The 25,682-nt window shown below is 46.0% G+C and overlaps 1 protein-coding gene across 1 annotated transcript in view; it reads left to right on the forward strand.

Annotated features, from left to right (window-relative positions):
• Nucleotides 1-24,886, forward strand: part of CHRNA4 (cholinergic receptor nicotinic alpha 4 subunit) — a 77,940-nt gene extending 53,054 nt beyond the window's left edge. Inside the window, exons 5-6 of the mRNA XM_060684352.2 lie at nt 1,543-2,920; nt 24,559-24,886. Of these exons, the coding sequence (XP_060540335.2) occupies nt 1,543-2,920; nt 24,559-24,684 (1,504 nt within the window). The 3' untranslated portion in view covers nt 24,685-24,886. The remainder of the gene's footprint in view (nt 1-1,542; nt 2,921-24,558) is intronic.
• Nucleotides 24,887-25,682: the final 796 nt, after the last annotated feature.

The raw sequence follows: 25,682 nt of genomic DNA on the forward strand, positions 1-25,682 counted from the left end.
AGTCATTTCCCACCATGGATGGGAATAAATTAGGAAATCAGCATTACAGTGCTCCTGATATGGAGGTGGGAAAAAAAATCTACTTAATTCTACTTGAAATCACCGCTGATTTGGTGGCATCCCTAACTATTAGCTTACTCAGCGTTTTGATCTCTTTTGTTTTCAGCTGGCCGATATCTCTCCCGTTAAGAGAAGATGCGGCCAGGGCTTTAACTCACAGGAAACACAAAAGAGCTGAAAGTGATGGTGGCGGTGAGGATAATTCAGCATAGTTATGGCTTTGATGAATATTTCAGTAAAGAATGTTTATTGGACCGAGACTCAATCTGCAGCTTGAAGGTAGCAAGGGAAATGTAAACAATGAGCCAGCCATCCGTAGCCCATTTTTTTTCGGCCTGTCTGCCTGTTTATTTGCTGGATCAGCCATAAGTATAGGAGAAACCCTCTTTCAGATGATCCAGTTAGTCAGAATAGAGCTGGGAGGGACCTTGGAGGTCATCTAGTCCAACCCCCTGCTCAAGCAGGAGAACCTATACCATTTAAGACAAATGGCTGTCTGATCTCTTCTTAAAAACCTCCAGTGATGAAGCTCCCACAATTTCTGGAGGCAAGTGGTTTAACTGTTCTCACTGCTAAGAAGTTTCTCCCTTGTTCTAGGTTGGATCTCTCCTTGATTAATTTCCATCCATTACTGCTTGTCCTGCCCTCAGTGTGGTGCGGTGTCTTAGAGGTGGAGCTCTCGCCTCCCAATCAGGAGGCTGTGAGTTCGATCCTAGGTAGAGAGAGATATTTCTCTCTCTCTGGGCACAATGAGAATATATCTGCTGAACAAAACTTCCTTCATTGGCAACAGGAAGGGCATCCGGCCAGTAAATACTCCGCTCCATTTAGTTGCCCAGACTCCACCCCGCAAAGGATTATGGGGTCGTTAAAAAAAGACGATGATTGCTTCTCCTGCACTCAGGTGCTTTGGAGAATAGGCTTGACTCCCTCTTCTATCCCATAATAAGTAGGATCCAATGGTGGGCTTCAAAATTTTTTACTACCGGTTCTGTGGGTGTGGCTTGGAGGGCATGGCATGGCTTGGTGGGTGTGGCTTGGGCATGGCAAGGGAAGGATACTGTAAAGTCTCCATTCCCACCCCACTCTGGGGGAAGGATACTGTAAAATCTCCATTTCCACCCCACTCCAGGGGAAGGTTACTGCAAAATCCCCATTTCCTCCCAATCAGCTGGGACTTGGGAGGCAGAGAATAGATTGGGGGGGGGGGGGGCAGTCAGAATTTTTACTACCGGTTCTCCAAACTACTCAAAATTTCCGCTCCGGTTCCCCAGAACTGGTCAGAACCTGCTGAAACCCACCTCTGAAATAACTCTTGAGCCTTGGTACAAAAAAGGGGTTTCTCTTCCATGCAATATAAAACTCAAGAGGTTGCTTCTCTCCTCGATTAGTTTCCATCCATTGTTTCATGTCTTGCTTTCTGGTGCTTTGGAAAAATCCCCAAAAATCCACTTTGTATTTTCTTCTCCTTACCTCCCACAGCGCCGACGGGGATTTTGCAGTCACCCACCTGACCAAAGCCCACCTCTTCTACGATGGTCGGATTAAATGGATGCCTCCCGCCATCTACAAAAGCTCCTGCAGCATTGACGTCACCTTCTTCCCCTTTGACCAGCAGAACTGCACCATGAAGTTCGGTTCGTGGACTTACGACAAGGCCAAGATAGATCTGGAGAGCATGCACCGCCATGTGGATCAGCTGGATTACTGGGAGAGCGGCGAATGGGTGATCATCAACGCCGTGGGCAACTACAACATCAAGAAGTACGAATGCTGTTCGGAGATCTACCCAGACATCACCTACTCCTTCATCATCCGGCGTCTTCCTCTGTTCTACACCATTAACTTGATTATTCCTTGTCTTCTGATCTCGTGTTTGACCGTCTTGGTCTTCTACTTGCCATCTGAGTGCGGGGAGAAGATCACCCTATGCATCTCTGTCCTGCTCTCCTTGACTGTCTTCCTTCTTCTCATAACCGAGATCATCCCTTCTACGTCCTTGGTCATCCCCTTGATCGGAGAGTACCTCCTCTTCACCATGATCTTTGTCACCTTGTCCATCATCATCACCGTCTTCGTGCTGAACGTCCACCATCGTTCCCCTCGGACCCACACCATGCCCGATTGGGTGCGGAAGGTTTTCCTTGACGTCGTCCCGCGCCTCCTCTTCATGAAACGCCCTTCGACGGTCAAGGACAACTGCAAGAAGCTCATCGAATCCATGCACAAGATAGTCAACTCGCAACGGTTTTGGTCGGAGACGGAAGTGGAACCCAACTTTATCACCTCGTCATCCAACAGCCCGCAGAGCAATGAACCGTCCCCTACATCGTCCTTCGGAACCCAACTGGAGGACCAAAAAAGTCCACAGCCGGTGTGTAAGTCACCCTCTGGCCAGTATTCAATGCTGCACCCAGAACCCATCCGAGGTAGTTGCACCTCTCTCCAGCCTCCAAGTCACCCCCTCGGAGACCTTCAGTCTAGCTCAATGTGTAAAGGCCGATCCTTAAGTGTCCAGCAGATGTACAGCAGCCCAGGAAAAGCAGAAGAAGGGACCATCCGTTACCGATCCAAGAGCATCCAGTATTGCTACTTGCAAGAAGAGGCTTCCCAGACCAACGGCCAATCCAGTGAATCACCAGCATCCCCACAGGACCATCTGAATGTGGACCACCCTAAAGCCAAAGCCACCCATTGTAAATGTAAATGTAAAAAGAAGGAATCCGCCAGCACGTCGGGACAAGGGAGCAAAACTCACAAGGAGCAACAGTTTTTGCTCATGTCACCTGCCTTGAAGTTAGCCGTGGAAGGCGTGCATTATATCGCAGACCACTTGAGAGCAGAAGACGCTGATTTCTCAGTAAGTAAAAAAGAAATGAGTCCTTTTTCCTTGCTCCCGGCAAGCCAAAAAACTGAATGGATGGGACTTTTGATACCATTGAGTAGCGCTTGTAGAATTCATGTCTTGGGTGGAATGCAAAACATAAAATTAAGTTATGATCGGGGGACACCCCCCCCCCACGAGTTTTTCTAACTCCGGTTGATTGCAATAGGTTCTGAGTTGGGACGATGCGTTTCAGAAGATGAATTTTGAGGTTGGGATTGTTGTGCACAATCCGGTCCGGGGGGGTGGGGGGTGTTGGGAATGTTCTCTGTGCTCAAATTTGGTCCTCAAAAAAATGATGGCAATGTGGGGATGTGGACTTGCTCACAGCGCACACATGCGTAGATGGCGTTCACGCACAGGCATTGTGTATGCAGACACAGCTTGCATGTACAGATGGTGCGATTGTGCATGCAGCGCATGGGGGAGCCACACAAAACTTGCGCGGATGCACAGATGGTGCGACTGCGCGTGTAGCAAACAGGAGAGCCACACAAAAGCCGTGCGCATGTGCAGACGGTGCTGTTGCATGTGCAGCGCACCTGGGAGGAGCCGTGCATTAGTGTGGATAACGCACATGCATGCAAAGCGCGCAAAGCGCATACCTGTTCGGCATTCAGTGAGTAAAAGGTTTGCCACCACTGACTTAGAACATAGAATAATAGTTGGAAGGCACCATTGGTGAAATCCAAAAATTTTTACTACCGGTTCTGCGGGCGTGGCTTGGTGGGCGTGGTGTGGCTTGGTGGGTATGGCTTGGCTGGCTTGGCAGGGGAAGGATACTGCAAAATCCCCATTCCCACCCCACTCCAGGGGAAGGATACTGCAAAATCCCCATTCCCACCCCATTCCAGGGGAAAGATACTGCAAAATCCCCATTCCCTCCCCTCTCCTAGCAGAAGGATACTGCAAAATCCCCATTCCCTCCCCTCTCCTAGCAGAAGGATACTGCAAAATCCCCATTCCCTCCCCTCTCCTGGGGGAAGGATACTGCAAAATCCCCATTCCCACCACACTCCAGGGGAAGGATACTGCAAAATCCCCATTCCCACCCCATTCCAGGGGAAAGATACTGCAAAATCTCCATTCCCACCCCATTCCAGGGGAAAGATACTGCAAAATCCCCATACCCTCCCCTCTCCTAGCAGAAGGATATTACAAAATCTCCATTCCCACCCTACTCTGGAGCCAGCCAGCGGTGGTATTTGCCGGTTCTCCAAACTGCTCAAAATTTCCGCTACCGATTCTCGAGAACCTGTCCGAAGCTGCTAGGTTTCACCTCTGGAAGGGACCTCAGAGGTCTTCTAGTCCAGCCTCCTGCTTGAGCAGGAGACTCTTTTACCATTTCAGCTACAGATGATTGTCCAGTCTCTTTTTGAAAGCCTCCAGTGATGGACCACCCACAACTTCTGAAAGCAAGTTTATTTTCTTACCGTTGGGAAATTCCTCCTTGGTTCTGGGTTGCTTCTCTCCTTGGTTAGTTTCCATCCATTGCTTCTTGTCCTTTGGTGCTTTGGAAGACAAGAAACAACGGGTGGAAACTAACCAAGGAGAGAAGCAACCCAGAACCAAGGAGGAATTTCTCAACGGTGAGAGCAATCAACCAATGGAGTAGCTCACCTTTAGAAGTTGTTTGACCCAAAATACTGCAACTGTCATACATACATGTCAATTGGCAAGCGTCTGAATTTTGATCATGTGTCCGTGGGGATGCTGCAAGGGTCGGAAGTTCAAAAAACGGTCACTTTTTCAATGCCGTTGTAACTTTGAAATGGTCTCTAAACGAACTGTTGTAAGTCGAGGATCATCTGGAGATGGGTAATGCCTATAGCCGTGATGGTGAACCTATGGCACGCATGCCACAGGTGGCACGCGGAGCCATATCGGTAGGCACGTGTGTGTGTTGCCCTAACTCAGATCCAGCGCACATGCGCACACTGGCCAGCTGATTATCAGGCCTTCTGGGCCCACCAGAAGTCGGGAAACAGGCTGTTTCTGGCCTCCAGAGGGCCTCCAGGAGGGTGGGGAAGGCTGTTTTTGCCCTCCCCAGGCGCCTAGAAAGGCTCTGGAGCCTGGGGAGGGTGAAAAACGGGCCTACCGGGCCCACCATGCCATCGCGTGCCAAAAGCGGGGGGAGTTCAGGGGGATGGGGTGCATTGAATTATGGGTGTGGGCACGCACGCGCATGGCCCCCTGCGCTCACCCCACTTTCGCACGCGATGGCAAAAAGGTTAGCCATCTCTGGCCTATAGATTCACCTGGGAATGGCATGAGAATTGAACATCACAGTTGTTGCCATCTGTGTGCGTAGTAAACCCAGGCATTTTAATGGTTCCTGTCAGTGCTGCTTTCAGGTTTTCAGGGTGTCTTCAAATAAATTGCATCGCAAAGTCTTTTATAAAACAAACTTTCATTTTATTAAGCACAGCACTTTTTACACCAACTCGTTGCAGCCGGCACTGACGTGCTGCCCCAAAACCCCTCCTCTTCCTTCCCCCACTCCTCTGCATTCATTGGCCATCTTCCCAATCATTCACCCCTAATCTACTGCTCCAATTCAAAGAATTTCCTCCCTCCCATCCATCTCCTAGGGGACATTATCTCCAGAAGAAATAAGAAGGTGAAAGGCAACTGTCCCGTTGCAGACGCCTGCGTTCTCCTTCTTATGACAGCACTAGGATAAATGCATCTTGACGTGCTGACAGCTGCTACATCCCCTCTAGTGGGTGAATATCAAACACTTCTGGGCCTAATAAACTGTCCATAAAACGGTTATCTCAAAGTAGGGAGAGTGTTCCCTTGCAAGAGGCCGATAAAAAAAAACCTCAAGAAGGGATCAAAAATGGCAGGTTTCACCACTACATTTTTCTAAAGAGTTTAATTGGATTTGTCTTTCTAGATAAGCCGAGGACAAAACCAGGCTGCGTGATCCCTTGTGTCTACAATTTACAAAAATGACTCTAGAATTGGAAAAGAGCGATACAGCAATGCAAAATGCAAAGGGTAAAGAGGGGAGAGCAGCCTTTCAGGTTTTCTGGCAGGCGGGGAGGAGGAGGAGGAGGAGGAGGAGGAGGAGGAGGAGGAGGAGGAGGAGGAGGAGGAGGAGGAGGAGGAGGAAATAAAAAGGCATTTCAAAATTCAGGAAAACCAAGCGAGTGATGTGCAGGGGAGTCAGGCCGAGCCCTGATCATGAGCTGGAGGGAGATAGTTTAAAAAAAAACCCCTTTCATTTAACTGAGGTGGAACAGATGCCTGGGAATCTGATTTTTCTTTCGATTTTGAGCTTCAACAAAACCTCTGTTTTTGTGGTGCTCTATCATCCTGTGAAGTCTTGGCAACAGAGAAAGAGAGAGAGAGAAAGAAAAGGATGGAAACAGAGAGAGAAAGAGAGAGAGAAAGAGAAAGAAAGGAAGAAGGAAGGAAGGAAGGAAGGAAGGAAGGAAGGAAGGAAGGAAGGAAGGAAGGAAGGAAGGAAGGAAGGAAAGGAAAGGAAAGGAAAGGAAAGGAAAGGAAAGAAGGAAAGGAAAGGAAAGGAAAGGAAAGGAAAGGAAAGGAAAGGAAAGAAGGAAAGGAAAGGAAAATGGGAAGAAGGGAGGGGGAGGGAGGGGGGAAGGATGGGAGGAGAAAGATGAGAGAAGGAAGGAAAGAAGGATGGAAAGAGAAAGGCTATTTTATTTTATTTTATTTTATTTTATTATTTTATTTTATGTTTGTTTGTTTTATTGTTTTATTAAATTTGTATACCGCCCTACTCCTGAAGGACTCAGGGCGGTGAACAGGCACAGAATAAAATACAGAAATACAAAAGTTAGAAACAATTTAAAACCAAATTAAATAATTTAGCCCAAGACAATTAAAAATCCCAATAATTTAAAACAAATTAAAATTTCAGTTTAAAAATGTAAAAGAAAGGGGAGAAAATTAGGCCAGGCCGGCTTGCTGGAATAGGCTTGCTGGAAAATTTAATTTAATTTAATTTAATTTAATTTAATTTAATTTAATTTAATTTAATTTAATTTAATTTAATTTAATTTAATTTAATTTAATTTAATTTAATTTAATTTAATTTAATTTAATTTAATTTAATTTAATTTAATTTAATTTAATTTAATTTAATTTAATTTAATTTAATTTAATTTAATTAATTTAATTTAATTTAATTTAATTTAATAATTTTATTTTATTTTATTTTATTTTATTTTATTTTATTTTATTTTATTTTATTTTATTTTATTTTATTTTATTCCTGCCTTTTGTACCTTCTAAATAACTTAAAGCAGCGAATATATCCAATCCTCCTTCCTCCTCCTATTTTTCCCCACAAAATCCTTTGAGATGGGCTGGGCTGAAAGAAAGAAAGATGATTGGCTCCCAATCACCCAATTGGCTTTCTTGCCTAAGTCTGGACTAGAATTCACCATCTCCTACTTTCTACCTCAACACCTTAACCGGCTCTTGCTGATCACTAGTTTAACCCAAACTAAAATGCCACCAACAAGGAAAATGCGACTTTGGAGCAATTCAGAGGAAGCAGAATCTGGATCAGAATTCTGAAAAGGACAAATTGGAGCAACTTAGAGGAGAACTATTATTTCTGGCTAGGGCATTTGTGGGTTGGATACCCCAAAAGACGGAATGACTTGCCTTCAGAAGTTGTGGGTGCTCCATCACTGGAGGATTTTGTTTGTTTGTTTGTTTGTTTGTTTGTTTGTTTGTTTGTTCGATTTGTATGCGCCCTTCTCAGGGCGGCTTACAATGCGTTAAGCAATAGCCTTCATACTTTTATTTATTTATTTATTTATTTATTAAATTTATATCCCGCCCTTCTCCCCGAAGGGACTCAGGGCGGTGAACAGCCGAGAATTAAAATAACATGCAATATAAAAGTTAAAATAATTAAGAATAAATTAAATTAAACGGCCACCCCAATTTAAAACCCCTAGCAATACAATTAAAAACCCCTAAAACCTATTCAGGCCAGGCCGGCTTGCTGAAATAAAAACGTCTTCAGGGCCTTACGGAAAGTGCGGAGATCCAGAATCAGCCGTATTCCGGAAGGTAGCTCATTCCACAGGGCGGGTGCCCCCACAGAGAAGGCCCTCCCCCTGGGGGCCGCCAGCCGACATTGCTTGACCGACGGCACCCTGAGGAGGCCCTCTCTATGAGAGCGTATTGGCCGGTGGGAGGTTATCGGTAGCAGCAGGCAGTCTCGTAAATATCCTGGCCCTAAGCCATGGAGCGCTTTAAAGGTGAGAACCAACACCTTGAAGCGCACCCGGAAGACCACCAGGAGCCAGTGCAGCTCGCGCAGGAGTGGTGTTACATGGGAGCGCCATGTCGCTCCCGTGATCACCCACGCGGCCGCATTCTGGACCAGTTGGAGCCTCCGGGTGCTCCTCAAGGGGAGCCCCATTTAGAGAGCGTTAGCGTAGTCCAGGCGAGAAGTGACGAGAACATGAGTGACTGTGCATTTTGTATATGCCTGCTTAGTAGGGCTTTCGCCCCCACCCCCACAAGCAGTGTTCTTTTTTATACAAAGTCAGCTTATTGCCCCCACAATCCGGGTCCTCATTTTACCTACCTCGGAAGGATGGAAGGCTGAGTCAACCTTGAGCCTGGTGAGATTTGAACTCGCAGTAATTGCAGACAGCTGGCAGCTAAGTGCTACTTAACCGCACTTTAGTCCGCTGCACCACCAAGGCTCCTCCCACCAAGCCTCTTTTAAGAAGAGACTGGACTGCCATTAGTCTGAAATGGTAGAGGGCAGTGATGGCTAACTTTTTCCGGACCGAGTACCCAAAGCATGTGCCCAAACTCCCAAAATGCAATGGGTGCATCCTATGTGCATGCACCCTGCCCCTGCACATGCGCCCCACCACACATGCGCACAGGCCCCGCTTGCACCCTGTGCATGCACATGCATCCCCTGCATGCACCCCGCCCCCCCATGCATGCACACGCAGCCCCCCCACATGCTCTCCACTCCCTGCGCATTTGCAGCAGAGACCCAAAGACCAGCTGGCTGGCTGGGGGCGCACCCACATGCGTGGCGGAGCTGAACTAGGGCAATAGCTCGCATGCCCACAGAGAGGGCGCTGTATGCCACTTCTGGCATGCGTGCCATAGGTTTGCCATCACGGGTATAGGGTCTCCTGTTTGAGCAGGCGGTTGGACTAGAAAATCTCCAAGGTTCCTTCCAACTCTTGTTATTCTGACATTAAGGGAAATGCCAGGTTGCTTACAATGAATAAAGGTTTATTTTAAAACTCCAACCTCTCTGTCCCCATACAACTATAGTAAATGTCATTCCTTCTTTGCAGATGACTCACATGGGGATTGCGTTTGTTGGGCAACTTTTATAGTTCTTCAGTCTCTCCCCCACCACCCATGGACTTGCTTAATATAGGCATCAGCAAGGGAAGGTTACATATTTAGGGAGGGTGAACTAGACTGTTATGTGTCTGCCATGTATGTGGGCCAGTGTGGGAAATAACGATCTAACTGGAATTAGAGCGGGAAGTTTGTCACCTCACAATTTTGAAGTAAGCAAGAAGGGATAATGCAGATTCTCTTCCTAGGGTTAATGAAAGCTGTGGGTCAATCAGAATGACAAAATAACAGAATAATAGTTGGAAGGGACCTTGGAGGTCTTCTAGTCCAACCCCTTGCTCAAGCAGGAGACCCTATACCATTCCAGACAAACGGTTGTCCAATCTCTTCTTAAAAATCTCCAGCACTGGAGCATTCACAACTTCTGGAGTCAAGTTGTTCCACTGGTTAATTGTTCTCACTGTCGGGAAATTTCTCCATAGTTCTAGGTTGCTTCTCTCCTTAATTTTTTTTTTTTTAATTTGATTTATACGCCGCCCTTCTCCGGAGATTCAGGGCGGCTTACAATGTGCTAAGCAATAGCCTTCATCCTTTTGTATATTTATACAAAGTCAGCTTATTGCCCCCACAAACTGGGTCCTCATTTCACCTACCTTAGAAAGGATGGAAGGCCGAGTCAACCTTGAGCCTTGGAGAGATTCGAACCAGCAGTAAATTGCAGGCAGCTGTGTTAATAACAGGGTGCGTAGACCACTGTACTATCAAGGCTCTTTGTTTCCATCCATTGCTTCTTGTCCAGGTGCTTCAGAAAATAGATTGACCCCCTCTCCTTTGGGGTAGCCTTGACCGTTAGTAGTTCAGATTTTTGTATGCAAGTAGTCCTTGACTTCTAACCATTTGTTTAGTGACCGGTAAAAGTTGTAACACCACTGAAAAATGTGACTTATGACCATTTTTCACACTTACAACCATTGCAATGATCCCCATTGCAACGCCCCCAGAGGCCCTCTGGAGGCCGGAAACGGCCCATTTGCCAACTTCCGGTGTGACTGGAAGGCCCATTTTTTGCTCACCCCAGAGCTTCTCTAGGAGCGTGGGGAGGGCAAAAATGGGCCTTCCCCACCCCCCAGGCCCTCCGGAGGCAGGAAACAGCCTGTTGCCCTACTTCCAGTGGGCTCAGAAGGCCCGAAAATCAGTTGACGCATGCCAGAGCTGAGCTCGTGTGCCCACCAATATGGCTCCATGTGCCATCTGTGGCACGCGTGCCATAGGTTCGCCATCATGAGTCTAGAGCAGAGGGTTTTTGATTTTTTTCAGGTTTTGGAATCTGGTAATTTAAAAAAAAATATCTTGGAACTCCAATCAAGAATAACAAAAATAAGTCTTGGAGGTCTTCTAGTCCAACCTCATCCTCAAAGCTGTAGCAGTTAAAAAAGGGGGTTTCCTCAAGGTCTTTCATAGAATCCCTGGAAACTGGGCAGGGGTGGGCTTCAAAAATTTTAGCGAGGGGTTCTCTGCCCAGTTGCTGGGTGGGCGTGGCCAGGGTGGGGGTGGCCTAGCTGGCCTCCTGCACCATGGCGGGGGGGGGCGTTTTTGCCCTCCCCGGGCTCCAGAGGTTTTCCTCAAGCCTCCGGGGCAGGGGTGAAATCCAGCAGGTTCTGACAGGTTCTGGAGAACCGCTAGCGGAAATTTTGAGTAGTTCAGAGAACTGGCCAATACCATCTCTGGCTGGTCCCAGAGTGGGGTGGAAATGGGGATTTTGCAATATCTTTCCCCCAGGAGTGGGGAGGGAATGGGGATTTTGCAGTATCCTTCCCCTGCCACGCCCACCAAGCCACACCCACAGAACTGGTAGTAAAAAACTTTGGATTTCACCACTGCTCCGGGAGGGTGAAAACGGCCTCCCCAGGCTCCGGAGGAAATACGTCTGTTTCTGGCCTTCCCAAACTTCCAGTAGACCCGTTTTTTGCTCTCCCTGAGCCTCCATATGTACCCTGTACTTACCTGCATCCAAAACGGGCCACGTGGGGACTCCTGGGAGGGGAGGGGTGGGGCGGGGTGGGCAGGGCCAGCCAGGAGTTGGATTTGGGGGTTCTTTGAACTGCACAGAATCTTAATTCTGTGCCTTAAGGTACCTTAATTGGGCTCTTGCTTACCCTTTAGCTTGTTTGTCTGAGTTGGTAGTTTCTTGATTGGGGTATTTTTTGCTTCTTGATTTAGCTAAAGAGCTTGGAAAGAAAGCTAAAAGGTAATTTAGGGATGAAATCTTCAAAGCCAGTAGCTTTTCTTGGACTTCAACAAGCTTGTAGCAGTCACTATAGATTAGGCTGCCAGAGATTTGCTGTCATAAAAAGGCAAAATGTATTTATTATTTATTGGCGTTTTTGTCCCTTACCTCTTGCAAAGATTTGCAAAAGCATTACAGGTAGTCCTCGACTTATGACCACAACGGAACCCCAAATTTATGTTGCTAAGTGAAAGATTTGTTCAGCAAATTTTGCCCTATTTTAACGACCGTTCTTGCCACCAGTGTTAAGTGAACCAACTGCAGTTGTTAAGCGAGTAACACGGTTGTTAAGTGAATCTGGCCTCCCCATTGACTTTGCTGGTCACTAAAGGTCACTAAAGGGGAATCACATGACCCTGGGACTCTGCCACCGTCATAAATATGAGTCTGTTGCCAAGCATCTGGACTTTGATCATATGACCACAGGCCCGCTGCAATGGTCGTAAGTGTGAAAAAATGGTGCTAAGTCCCTTTTTTCAGGGCCGTCGTAACTTCGAATGGCCACTAAACGAGCTGTTTAAGTATAGTACCTGTATAGTAAGCTTATTTCCCTTGTCTTTTAATTTTAGATGTTGATTATTTTCTGGGTGATTGGCGTGTATAGCCGTATTAAGATTTTAGATCTTGATGATTATTGTTGCATTTTATTCTGCTTGATTTTATTGAACCCGGGGACGGTGTAATGAAAGAAGAATATATTATTGCTGTATTTTTAATAAGCCTCTGTAGGTGGCTTAGCTTCACCATGACAGAAGCCTTGCAGCCCAAAAGCACCACTATTCTCTTTGCTGGAATAATTCTCTTTAATCCTTCCTAGTCTTTTAATAGCCTTCGAATAATCCCCTCTTTGCAGCCCCCTCCGTCTTTTGCAAAATCCAGGAAAAGCTTCTGTAGAACTAGATTACCTGCCCAAAATCCTTTTCTGGAGATCACAAGTAGACTGTGAAGTGAGACTGTAGAATAACCACTGGAACTTAAATATGAGCTAAACATATACAGGTTAAGTCCTTGACTTCTGACCACAGATGAGCCCTACATTTCCACTGCTGAGCAAGACGGTTGTTAAGCGAGCCTTGCCCTGTTTTACAACCTTTCTTGCCACAGCTGTTAAGGAAATCACTGTAGTTTCTAGCCAAGAAAAACAAAATGCACAGGTACAGTATATGGTCAGGGGTCAGCAACCCGCTGCTCCGGAGCCACATGTGGCTCTTTTGGCCTCTGCTGTGGCTCCCTGTCCCAACACTGGTTGGCCCCTCCCCTTCCCTTCCCAGTCACTCCTCGCCTGGCCTTGAAAATCTGAGAGATACAGAGAGAGGGCGGGGGAGAGAGAGAGGGAGAGAGAGAGAAACATAGATATACAGAGAGAGAGAGATACAGAGCGAGTGCCATCGAAACTTTGAACGGTCACTAAACAAATGGTCGTAAATGGAGGACTACCTGCATCAGAAGAAATGAAACAAGCCATTGATCCCCATTTTGGTTCTGTTCTTAAGAGCGAAGGGAATCCTATTGCATTGTGGCTTCGCTTCTATCGGCACAGGCACAAAGAAAAAAAATATCTGCTGTGAACTCCGCATAGGCATCGGGAAGGGCATCTGGCCAGTAAATGCTCAGCTCCATCCAGTTGCTCGACTCTATCCCGAATTAAGGGATTACATGATGGTAGGTAAAAAAAAAAAAAAAAAAAGAGGAGTTATCACGGAGCACCCATTCGAAAATTTGCATTGCCTTAAAGCTAGCAGTGCTAAATTTCAGAGATTTGCAGAGAACCTGCAATTACTGCAAGTTCGAATCTCCCCAGGCTCAAGGTTGACTCAGCCTTCCATCCTTTCTAAGGTAGGTAAATTGAGGACCCAGTTTGTGGGGGCAATAAGCTGACTTTGTATAAATATACAAAAGTATGAAGGCTATTGCTTAACGCATTGTATGCCGCCCTGAGTCTCCGGAGAAGGGCGGCATATAAATCAAATTAAAAAGAAAAAAAAAGATAAGCAGGATCATCCTTGGTTAGTATTTGGATGGGGACTCTCTCCAATGGCTAGATTGGAAAGTGGAAAAAGACCTTAAAGAAGGTGATCCCGGCAAATGTCTTCCATGCTGCTGTCAAAACTGTGTGGATGGTGTGGTTAGGGAGGCTGGCTTCACCGAAGATCACATTCACATTTACTTTCAGGGTTATCACAGAAAAAGAAGGGGTGTCCCACAGATCTTCTGCCAGTGAGGGTCATTCAGAGAAATGGCCAGTTTGTGGGGTCCTTGGTGCTCTCTGAGTTTGGTGGTTTTCCAGCAGATGTTTCATAACCATACTAGGTAATTTCATCAGTAATAGAAGGGATTGGGGTTTGCAAGGGGGAGGAGGAGGAGGAGGAGGTAGAGGAGGACTGTGTGGTCCTGGGTGCTCTCTGAGCTTGGTGATTTTCTACCAGACATTTCATAACCATGCTAGGTGTCTTCATCAGTACTATAAGGGAGTGGGGTTGGGGGGGAGGAGGAGGAGGAGGAGGAGGAGGAGAATGACTATGGGGTCCCGGGTGCTCTCTAAGCTTGGTTGTTTTCTTGCAGACATTTCATTACCCAAGTAGGTAACATCATCAGTGTTAGAAGAGGATGGAATTTGCTTTCTGTTTATATACCATAGTTTGCCCCGTTAGTGTGGGTGGGTGTGTTGTTTTCTCCTGGTAGTAGTTCCCTGATTAAGCTCTTGTTTACTGTTTGATTGTTTGTCTGAGTCGCTAAGTCCTTGATTGGGGTATTATTTCCTGCTTGATAGTTGGTCTGGTATTAATCCCAGTGTTAATCTCTGTTTATCTGGGTGTTCCTGGAAATCTGGCACTCAGCCAAATGAGCCATCAACAGGCCTAGAGAGATACACATTGACATACCATTCAAAAAAGACATTAAAAACACTAAAAAGGAAACAAAAGAACAAAATGCCTCTTTGCCAGCAACCAGCCAACACTGACAAGGCAAGCCACTGGTATATAAACCCTGCAGCAAACCCTGCTCCCTCCTAACACTGATGACGTTAAAAATTGGGCAATGAAACGTCTGCAAGAAAACAACTAAGTCCAGAGAGCATCAACCCTGAGCTGCAAATAATCTCTTCTAAATATAGGTAGTTCTTGACTTACAGGCCACAATTGAGCCCCAAATTTCTGTTGTTCAGCGAGACATTTGTTAAGCGAGCTTTGCCCCATTTTACGACCTTTCTTGCCTCAGTTGTTAAGCGAATCACTGCAAGTTGATAAGTTAGTAACCTGGTTGTTAAGTGAATCTGGCTTCTCCATTGACTTTGCCCGTCAGAAGGTCTCAAAAGAGGATCACTTAACCCGGGGACACTGCAATGGTCATAAGTATGAAGCAGTTGCCAAGCGTCTGAATTTTGATCACATGATCATGAGGATGCTGGAAAGGTCATAACTGTGAAAAATGGCTATAAGTCACTTTTTTCAGTGCTGTTGTAACGGTCACTAAACAAATTGTTGTAGGTCGAGGACTACCTGTAACAAGTCCTTGGGCAGCTTTAATTATGGTGAGAGAAAAACTTTTGGTCACTTCCTTTAAGTCTTGAGTTGAATTAACGGAGGAGGAAAATTCACTCTTTCTTTATAACTTTCTACCCATCATCTTCTGCCCATACACTTTATTTTTCTAGCTTGCTCTGATATTTTTGGGACCCAAATAAACTCCTGCCCCTTTCCCTGCATGGGTGAAATGCTACTGGTTTGGACCAGTTCTCCCGAACTGGTAGTAAAAAATGCTACCGGTTCGGTCAAACCGGTATTTCCAACCATCAGCTGGGCAACAATCAGCTGTGATGTGCTGTATATTAGCTAGAATCATCGGATTTCCTACTTTCTAGCTAATCTAAATTGCGTGGCAAAGCGGATTCCCCCCACCTCACTGTTCTACTTACCTTTGGAGACTCGGAAGGCTTCAAAATGTTCCCTTTTTAGCACTGCACGGGCATACCTCAGGTGTGCATACACGGCGCGCTCGGTAGCAGACTCACAGAACTAGTAGCAGACTTCAGAGGATTTCCCCGCTGATGTACTATTTAGAAATTTAGGAATTCACCCTTTTCCTGTCATCCCATCGGCCTCAGCCCTGATTCCCAATCAATTTTGCAAAATGGACTTGCAAGTAAAAAGGCATTAAAAAAATTGATCTGGAAACCTTTTATGTGTTTAACAAACTGTCCCTTCATGCTCCCATTCAGTATACCATTGAAATATGGCTGCCACGGGGAAAAGTTGTGCATATTAAAGACTCCTTCAAGTGAAAATTGATTTTTTTTTGGCTAAACAATAAAGCTGGAATGTAAATAGTACCGTGTTTCCCTGAAAATAAGACAGGGTCTTATTTTCTTTTGACCCCCACCCCCCAAATAAGGGCTTGGCCTTATTATCGGGGAGGGGGGGGTCTTAGTATTTTGGGGGTGCAGGAGGCGGCGAGCGTGGGACTGGATGTCCCATCGCTGTCGTTGCCTCACCTCCCCCCATCGCCAGACATGACAAGGCTTCTGCCCCTTGCTTAGCCACCCGCCCCCTTTAGGGATGCCATTTGGGGGTGGCAGGTGGGGCGGGCGAGAAGCGGGAAGCGCGTCTTACCTTTCCAGCACCGTCGCATTCCTCGCCATTGTGGTTTAGGGTGTGTCAATTAAATTGTTCTGTATCCCCAGTTTAATTTTAAGCTGTCTTCGTGAATCAGTAGTTGTTGTGGCCCGCCAGCGGCCTGCGCGGATCGTGGCTGATCCCGATGAAGAGGAGGCTGGTGTGGTGTCGCGCCAGCAGCCTGCACAGCCAGCGCTCGCGTCGGACAGCGAGGAGGCGGAAGAGGATGTGATGCCAGAGGCAGAGACTCAGCCAGGTGTCAGCACTCCAAACTACATTCGTTCCAGTGCTGACATAAGGAGGAGAAGAGGGGGCAGCTGGCAAGAGGACGCTTGACTTTTCACCTACTTATTTTCCCTGAAGATAATATCCCCTAGGAGATGAGATGGGAGGGGGGACATTCCTGGGAGCTGAAGTTGTAGATATGGGGAGAGTGATTTGGAAGATGGCCAATGAGACCCAGAGAATTGGGGAACTGAAAGGGAAGGTTTGGGGTCAGGAAGTCAGTGTTGGCTACGACATAATCGGGGACAGATTGTCGTGCTTAATAAATGAAAGATTACATCAAAGACTTTGTGTTTGGAAATGCATTTTATTTGAAGACGACACCAAAACCTGACACCAGGGCCTTCAGAACCTCCAGAGGCTCCTTCCAGTGGAGAGCGCGAAGTGGAGGAGCCTCTCCTCAATGCTCGGGCACACAGGGCTGCCAAAAGGCAGGAGTGGCTACTCAGGAGGAGGAGGTCTACTCGAGAGTAGGGCTTGAGGATAATTGGCCACTCCCTTAGCCTATTTAAGTCGCACACAGCTAGTGTGTTCTTGCTGGAAACAACTCGTATTATTATCAGAGTATTTTGGTTTATCATATCTTGTTTTCTGGGCTGGTTGCCAACGTTTGCCGGTCTTGTTTATTCTTGTTACTTAATAAATTTGATAAGGACCGTCAATATCCTCGGAAATCCGGAGCTGGGGCAGAACAGTAGTGGGTTTCAAAACCTGTTGCTACCAGTTTGCTCGTGGGTGCGCACGTGCTTGCGTGTGAAGCATCCAGGTGGGTGGGCGGAGCCTCCTGCCACCGCTACCAGTTCGGCTGACCCAAGGCAAACCGGTAGCAACTCACCACTGTCGTAAACATAAAGCAGCTCTTTGGTTTTTCTCATCTGGCTTTTCCCCATCCCTTCAAATACAGTGTGACTTTAATTGCTCTCCAGAGATCATTTGATATTAATTTCACATGACTCTGGGGAAAAGATATAGAGATTGACAAAGAGAGAAGTGGAGAAATAAATTTCTGCCCTTAAATGAGGCAGGCTTTTTGGGATTTAGGCAGCTGAAGCCTGAAACAGGAAGCTGTGTGGCCTCCAGCAAATAGTGAATTGGCTTGTGGAAAAAAAGGCCCCACTTCGTGTGAATAGGCAGAATAGAATAGAATAGAATAGAATAGAATAGAATAGAATAGAATGGAATGGAATGGAATGGAATGGAATGGAAGGGAATGGAAGGGAAGGGAATGGAGTAGAGTAGGGTAGGGTAGGGTAGGGTAGGGTAGGGTAGGGTAGGGTAGGGTAGAATCGAACAGAACAGAACAGAACAGAACAGAACAGAATTGTTTATTGGCCAAGTGTGATTGGACACACAAGGAATTTCTCTTGGTGCATACGCTCTCAGTGTACATAAAAAGAAAAGATACATTCATCAAGAATCATAAGGTACAACACTTAATGATAGCTAAATAAGAGCCTGGTGGTGCAGCAGACTAATAGCCTGTTATTAACATTCAGATGCCTGCAATTACTGCAAGTTCGAATCTCCCCAGGCTCAAGGTTGACTCAGCCTTCCATCCTTTCTAAGGTAGGTAAATTGAGGACCCAGTTTGTGGGGGCAATAAGCTGACTTTGTATAAATATACAAAAGTATGAAGGCTATTGCTTAACGCATTGTAAGCCGCCCTGAGTCTCCGGAGAAGGGCGGCATATAAATCAAATTAAAAAAAAAAAAGCTATAGGGAACAAATAAGCAATCAAATCATATTAGGAAACAGTCAATATAAATCGTAAGGATTGTTCAATCATTTGACTTTTTTTTTAAAAAAAGGGAAGGATTTCAGACAGTGTTGTGGAGGTTTTGAAGTACCGTACTTGCCTTACGGTTTTTGCAAGACAGCCAGAAGTAGTTCACAAAGGGATTTTGTTACTCGGACACGTGCACAATTCAGCAGCACTTCGTGGAGTGTCCATGGGATGAGATGATAATGGATTTCATGATTCCATGATCAGGAGGGGAAACCCGGGAGGAATTCTGAGCTACTTACAAAGGGAGAGCTAGTTTGATGTAGTGGTGAAGGTGCTGACCTAGAAGTCAGGAGACGGTGAGTTCTAGTCGAGCCTTAGGCATGACAGCCGGCTGGGTGACTTTGGGTCAATCACCAGGAGACTGGGAATTGTAGTCCCACCTGAGGCAAGAAAGCCAGCTGGGTGACTTTGGGTCAATCACCAGGCAATTGTGAGTTCTAGTTCCACCTAAGGCATGACAGTTGGCTGGGTGACTTTGGGCCCATCACCAGGCGATTGTGAGTTCTAGTTCCACCTGAGGCATGACAGTTGGCTGGGTGACTTTGGGCCCATCACCAGGAGACTGGGAGTTCTAGTCCTGCCTGAAGCATAACAGTTGGCTGGGTGATTTATGTGGTTTAGGATCTCCTGCTTGAACAGGGGCTGGACTAGAAGATCTCCAAGGTCCCTTCCAACTCTGTTATTCTATTCTATTCTATTCTATTCTATTCTATTCTATTCTATTCTATTCTATTCTAGTCTAGTCTAGTCTAGTCTAGTCTAGTCTAGTCTAGTCTAATCTAGTCTAGTCTAGTCTAGTCTAGTCTAGTCTAGTTCTATTCTATTCTATTCTATTCTATTCTATTCTATTCTATTCTATTCTATTCTATTCTATTCTATAACATAATAACATAATAAAAAGAAATGAAAAGACGCTTACTCCTGGGGAGGAAAGCTATGGCAAATCTAGACAGCATTCTAAAAAGCAGAGACATCATCCTGACAACAAAAGTGCGTATAGTCAAGGCGATGGTTTTCCCAGTTGCAATGGATGGCTGTGAAAGTTGGACCATAAGGAAGGCTGAGCACCAAAGAATGGAGGCCCTTGAAGTCTGGTGCTGGAGAAGACTCCTGCAAGTCCCTTGGACTGCAAGGCAATCCAACCAGTCAGTCCTAGAGGAGATCAACCCTGACTGCTCTTTAGAAGGCCAGATCCTGAAGAGGAAACTCAAATACTTTTGCCATCTAATGAGAAGGAAGGACTCCCTGGAGAAGAGCCTAATGCTGGGAACAATTGAGGGCAAAAGAAGAAGGGGACGGCAGAGAAGGAGGTGGCTGGATGGAGTCACTGAAGCAGTCGGGGTGAGCTTAAATGGACTCCAGAGGATGGTAGAGGACAGGAAGGCCTGGAGGAACGTTGTCCATGGAGTCGCGATGGGTTGGACACGATTTCGCAACTAACAACAACAACCTGTAATGAAAATATTGGACTTATTGCAGTCCTAAATCAAGGACTACCCATCCTGATGAAATTTGGGAGGCGGTAGCAAAAACAGTGAAATTTGTTGCCGTAGGTAATATATTAACAACAGCAACAACCAAATAGCCAGCCAGGTGCGACGAGCCTTTGCTTAATTTAACTCATCGATGTTACTTAACTTTCCCAAAGTACCACAAGCCAATTAAACACGAGCTAATTTTCCCCTTGACTCCTATGATGATGGTACCACGGTTCTCCTACCTCCTCCCCGTCGTTTGGAGGCGGGAAACTAATTTTTTTTTTAAAAAAGGGGCCTCCAGCTGTGAAAACCTTAAGCTGATGAAATCCATTGTCTCCAGTTCTCCTGAGGCATTTGTAAATCGGGAGCAGAATTAAGAGCAACCCATGTGTATGTTAGCAGGATGATGACTTACATCAGGGGTTTCAAACTCGATTTCATTGAGGGCTGCATTAGCATTATAGGGGATGCTATTATGCCCTATAATTTATTCATTTCTATTGACTTATTTATTTATCAAAATTTTAAAACGATCCATCTCCTTCACAGAGGGACTCTGGGTACTGTACAGATGCAACATCAAACCGTAAAAATAGTATATAAATTTTAAAAGGCAAGGATGAATTAAAGTCAGCATGAAAGTTAATTAAAAGGCAAGAAGAAACCTTTAATAATAATAATAGAGTTTGGTTCCAGTTGTTATCATGATGTCTACAGGTAGTCCTCTACTTACAACAGTTCATTTAGTGACCATTTGAAGTTACAATTGCACTGAAAAAAAGTGACTTACGGCTGCGTTTCACACTTACGACCTTTGCATGATCAAAATTCACGTGCCTGTGCAACTGACTCATATTTATGACGGTAGCAGTGTCCCGGGATCATGTGATCCCCTTTTGAAATCTTCTGCTAGTAGAGTCCATGAGGAAGTCAGATTCACTTAACAACCATTTTACCAACAAGCCCAGTGATTCACTTAACAAGTGTGGCAAGAAAGTAATAAAATGAGGCAAAATTCATTTTAGCAAATGTCTCATTTAGCAACAGAAAATTTGGGCTCAATTGAGGTCGTAAATTGAAGACTAACTGTATTGATTTGTCTGATGCATCTTGAAAAGGCTATTACTTATAGCATAGCGCGGTGATGAAATCCAAATTTTTTTACTACCAGTTCTGTGGACATGGCTTGGTGGGTGTGGCAGGGGAAGGATACTGCAAAATCCCCATTCCCTCCCCACTCCTGGGGGAGGGATATTGCAAAATCTCCATTCCCACCCCACTCCAGGGGAAGGATACTGCAAAATCCCCATTCCCATCCCACTCCAGGGGAAGGATATTGCAAAATCCCCATTCCCTCCCCACTCCTGGGGGAAGGCTATTGCAAAATCTCCATTCCCACCCCACTCCAGGGGAAGGATACTGCAAAATCCCCATTCCCATCCCACTCCAGGGGAAGGCTATTGCAAAATCCTCATTCCCTCCCCACTCCTGGGAGAAGGCTATTGCAAAATCTCCATTCCCACCCTACTCTGGGGCCAGCCAGAGGTGGAATTTGCTGGTTCTCCGAACTACTCAAAATTTCCGCTACCGGTTCTCCAGAACCTGTCAGAACCTGCTGGATTTCACCCCTGGCATAGTGCCTTCTCAAAAGTACGTCTGACCAAAATAGAATAAACAGAACAGTGACATAATTTCTGAATTACATTTCAGTTGATACTGAATTAATAGTATAATAGAATGGCAGAATTGGAAGGGACCTTGGAGGTTTTCTGCACAAGCAGGAGACCGGGTACCATTTCAGACAAATGGCTGTCCAGTCTCTTCTTAAAAACCTCCAGTGATGAAGCTCCCACAACTTCTGAAGGCAACTTCTGTTCCGTTGGTTAATTGTTCTCACTGTCAGAAAATTTCTCCTTATTTCTAGGTTGGTTCTCTCCTTGCTCAGTTTCCATCCAGGTTCTGTCTTCAGGGGTGTTAAGGATATTGGTGTTGTGTTACCAACCAGCAGAGTAAATGCACAAGGAAACGTTGCTGAGAGCAATGAATAAGAGTTATGCAAACTGGTTTATCAAACGTTTACTTTATAGTGAAAAAACAATCTCATAGTCTTTAAACAAATTCCAAGTCTTTGCCAGTTAAATCAGTCCAGTAGTTACAGAATCTTCTTACCACACAAACAGTAGTTGGTTAGAATAACAAACTCACTCTGGTTCACAAACCACAATGGTAGCAGATCCATCAAACAATGATTAGCAGATAGCAACTCCTCACAATGGCAGCATATCATAGCAGCTTCATCATCAAACTGAATACGTTACAGTACCTTGCTTATATACTCCCACAACCAGTCATTACCTAATTACAGCATGACTCAGCAGTACAATGAATCAGCAAGAAAACCTTTTAAAGTCACACAATAGATATTCATATTAAAGTCACAGAACACATATATTGCCTGGACAACTTGTTAGGCTCAAACCATATCCTAACATTCTCCCCTTTGGACAGGTCAATATATACAGTTTAGATTCTTAATCCATAGCTTTCACAACACGTTTTATGTTTTATAGCACCTTGGGCTTTGGTAAAATTATCAGCTATATTGTCTTCCGACATACAATATTCCAACTTAACCATGTTGCTTTGGATACACTGACGAACATTCAGATACCGAATGTCAGTATACTTAGATCTAGTTTTAACTGCTAAATTTGTTGCCATTTTTATAGCAGCTTGGTTGTCCTCATGTATTACAATTGGATAATCCATCTTTAAACCAATATCCATCATTAGATCAGCAAGAAAACCTTTTAAAGTCACAAAATAGATATTCATATTAAAGTCACAGAACACATATATTGCCTGGACAACTTGTTAGGCTCAAACCATATCCTAACAGGGGGCTTTAGAGAATAGGTTGACCCCCCCTCTTTTTTGTGACAGCCCCTCAAATATTGGAAGACTGTTATCATGTCACCCCAGTCCTTCTTTTTATTAATCTAGACCCGTGATGTCGAACCTATGGCATGCATGCCACAGGTGGCACGCAGAGCCATATCTGCAGGCACACGAGCTGTTTCCCTAGCTCAGCTCCAGCGTGCATGCGCGTGCTGGCCAGCTGATTTTCGGCTGGCCTCGCCCACTCCACCCCTCCGCTCCCAGGAGTCTCCACACAGCCTGGTTTGGATGCCAGGTAAGTACAGGGCTCGCATGGAGGCTCTGGGAGTGCGTTTTTGGCCTCCAGAGGGCCTCCGGGGGGGTGGGGAAGGCCGTTTTTGTCCTCCCCAGGCTCCAGGAAAGCCTCTGGAGCCTGGAGAGGGTGTAAAATGGGCCTTCTGGTCATACCGGAAGTCAGGAAACGGGCCATTTCTGGCCTCCGGAGGCTTCAGGGAGGCCTACTAGGCCCAAAACGGGACGCAGGGGGTCGTGTGCGCATGTGTGGGGCAGGCATTGAATTATGGGTGTGGGTCCCCGCGCGCACAAGCCCCCCGTACTCCCTCCGCTTTTGGCACATGATGGCAAAAAGGTTAGTCATCACTGAACTAGACATACCCAATTCCTGCAACCGTTCTTCATACGTTTTAGCCTCCAGTCGCCTAATCATGTTTGCTGCTCTTCTCTGCACTTTTTTCTAGAGCTTTAATATCTTTTATATACCATACTGACCAGAGGTGGGATTCACACCTACTGTAGCAACCAGTTCGCCCTGCCCCGGAAATGTGCTTGTGCGCCATCCGCGGATGTGTGTGGTGTCACAAAATATGGCAATTTGCTCACGTGTGCCATCCGGACATGCATACTACGTCAAACAATATGGCAAATCACTCTCTCGCGCGTCGACTGCACATGCCTGTGGCGTCAAAAACACAGCAATATAGGATTGCGCCTGGGCGGGTGGCAGGCCCACCCATTTAATGAATGTCTTAGGGGTGCGATGACTCAGTAGTTAAAGACACTGAGTTTGTCAGCAGGGAAGCTGACAGCCTGCGTTTGTGACTCAAGTATTACCTGATGGGGTGAGCTCCCGTACCTTGCTCCAGCTCCTGCCCACCTAGCAGTTCGGAAACATGCAAATGCGAGTAGGTTAATAGGCACCACTTTGGTGGGAAGGTAATAGTCTTCTGTGCACTTCGGCATATAGTCCTGCCGGCCACATGACCATAGAAGCATCTTTGGACAACGCTGGTTCTTTGGCTAAGAAATTGAGTGGACACCACCCGCTTGAGTCAGTCACGACTGGACAGGGGAAAAATTTTACCTTTATCTTTTATGAATGTGTTAAGGATATTGTTGTTGTGTTACCAACCAGCAGAGTGTAGAGCACAGAGAAACGTTGCTGAGAGCAATGAATAAGAGATGTGCAAACTGGTTTATCAAAAGTTTACTTTATAGTGAAAAAACAATCTCATAGTCTTTAAATCAATCCAAGTCTTTGCCAGTTAAATCAGTCCAGTGATACAAAATCTTCTTACCACACAAACAGTAGTTGGTTAGAATAACAAACTCACTCTGGTTCACAAACCACGATGGTAGCAGATCCATCCAACGATGATAGCATAATGGTAGCAACTCCACACACAATGGTAGCTTATCAACTGAATACTTTACAGTACCTTTCTTAAATACGTTTACAACTAGTGATTATCTAATTACACCATGACTCAGCATTACAATGAATCAGCAGTAAAACTTTAAAGTCACACAATACATATTCATATTAAAGTTACAGAACACATATATTGCCTGGACAACTTGTTAGGCTCAAACCATATCCTAACAGAATGTCTTGCTTCTGATTCTCCTTTTCTCTCTCTCTTTCTCTCTGTCTCTATAGGTGAAAGAAGACTGGAAATATGTGGCCATGGTCATTGACAGAATATTCCTCTGGATGTTTATCTTAGTCTGCTTGCTGGGAACGGTGGGACTTTTCCTCCCGCCTTGGCTGGCAGGGATGATCTAGGAACAGTCCACCCTGGAAACGGAATCGATTAAGTTCAGCAGATCTAAGTCCACCCCAGAAAGCCCACGCTTTCATCTCGGACTGGCTGCTATTCCATAATTTACCATCACATCAGCGCATGACTTTTTTCCTAGAAGCTCCGGGATTGCCTTCCAAGGTCGCATCATTTGCCTAAAAATCCATGGTCATCATCTATATCTCTTTGAGGGGGTCGGGGTGGGAGGGAAAGGGCTGGTTCCAATTGCATGATGGCATTAGTTGTCCTATATAATCCTGAGAATCCAGTGAGGTTCCCTTAAGGAACTACCAACATAAAAGGCACTCAAGAGTCCAATAAGCCCATGGAGAAATATTTGCCCTCGGTTTGAGTTGAAGTGTAGTCTCCAGAACTGTACGGGGTCTAAACGAAAAGTCTCGGGCACGCATCCTTGCGCTTAAAAGTAAGGCTTGGCTGCCAACTAAGGCGATGCATTTTGATTCTTGCGATTTTTGCAGCGGGAAATGAAAAGTCAAGGATTCCGGAGAAATGCGCCCCAACCTTCTAGGTCCATGATGGCGAACCTATGGCACGCGTGCCACAGGTGGCACGCAGAGCCATATTGGTGGGCACGTGAGCATTGCCCTAGCTCAGCTCTGGCACGTGCCAGTAGCTGATTTTCAGGCATTCTGGGCCCACCGGAAGGCTATTTTCGGCCTACAGAGGCCTCAAGGGGGGTGGGGAAAGGCAGTTTTTGCCCTCCCCAGGCTCCTAGAAAGGCTCTGCAGGCTGGGGAGAATGAAGAATGGGCCTTCCAGTCCCACTGGAATTCAACAAATGGGCCATTTCTGGCCTCCAGAGGGCCTCCGGGGGGATGGGGAAGGCTGTTTTTGCCCTCCCCAGGCTCCAAGTAAGCCTCTGGAGCCTGGGGAGGGCGAAAAACGGGCCTACTGGGTCCACCATGCCATCACGTGCGAAAAGCAGGAGGAGCGCAGGGGTGTCACGCGTGCCTGTGTGGGGG

Source organism: Pantherophis guttatus, chromosome 3 (genome assembly GCF_059756535.1).
Source record: "Pantherophis guttatus breed Tessera chromosome 3, ASM5975653v1, whole genome shotgun sequence".
Classification (NCBI taxonomy): Eukaryota; Metazoa; Chordata; class Lepidosauria; order Squamata; family Colubridae; genus Pantherophis; species Pantherophis guttatus.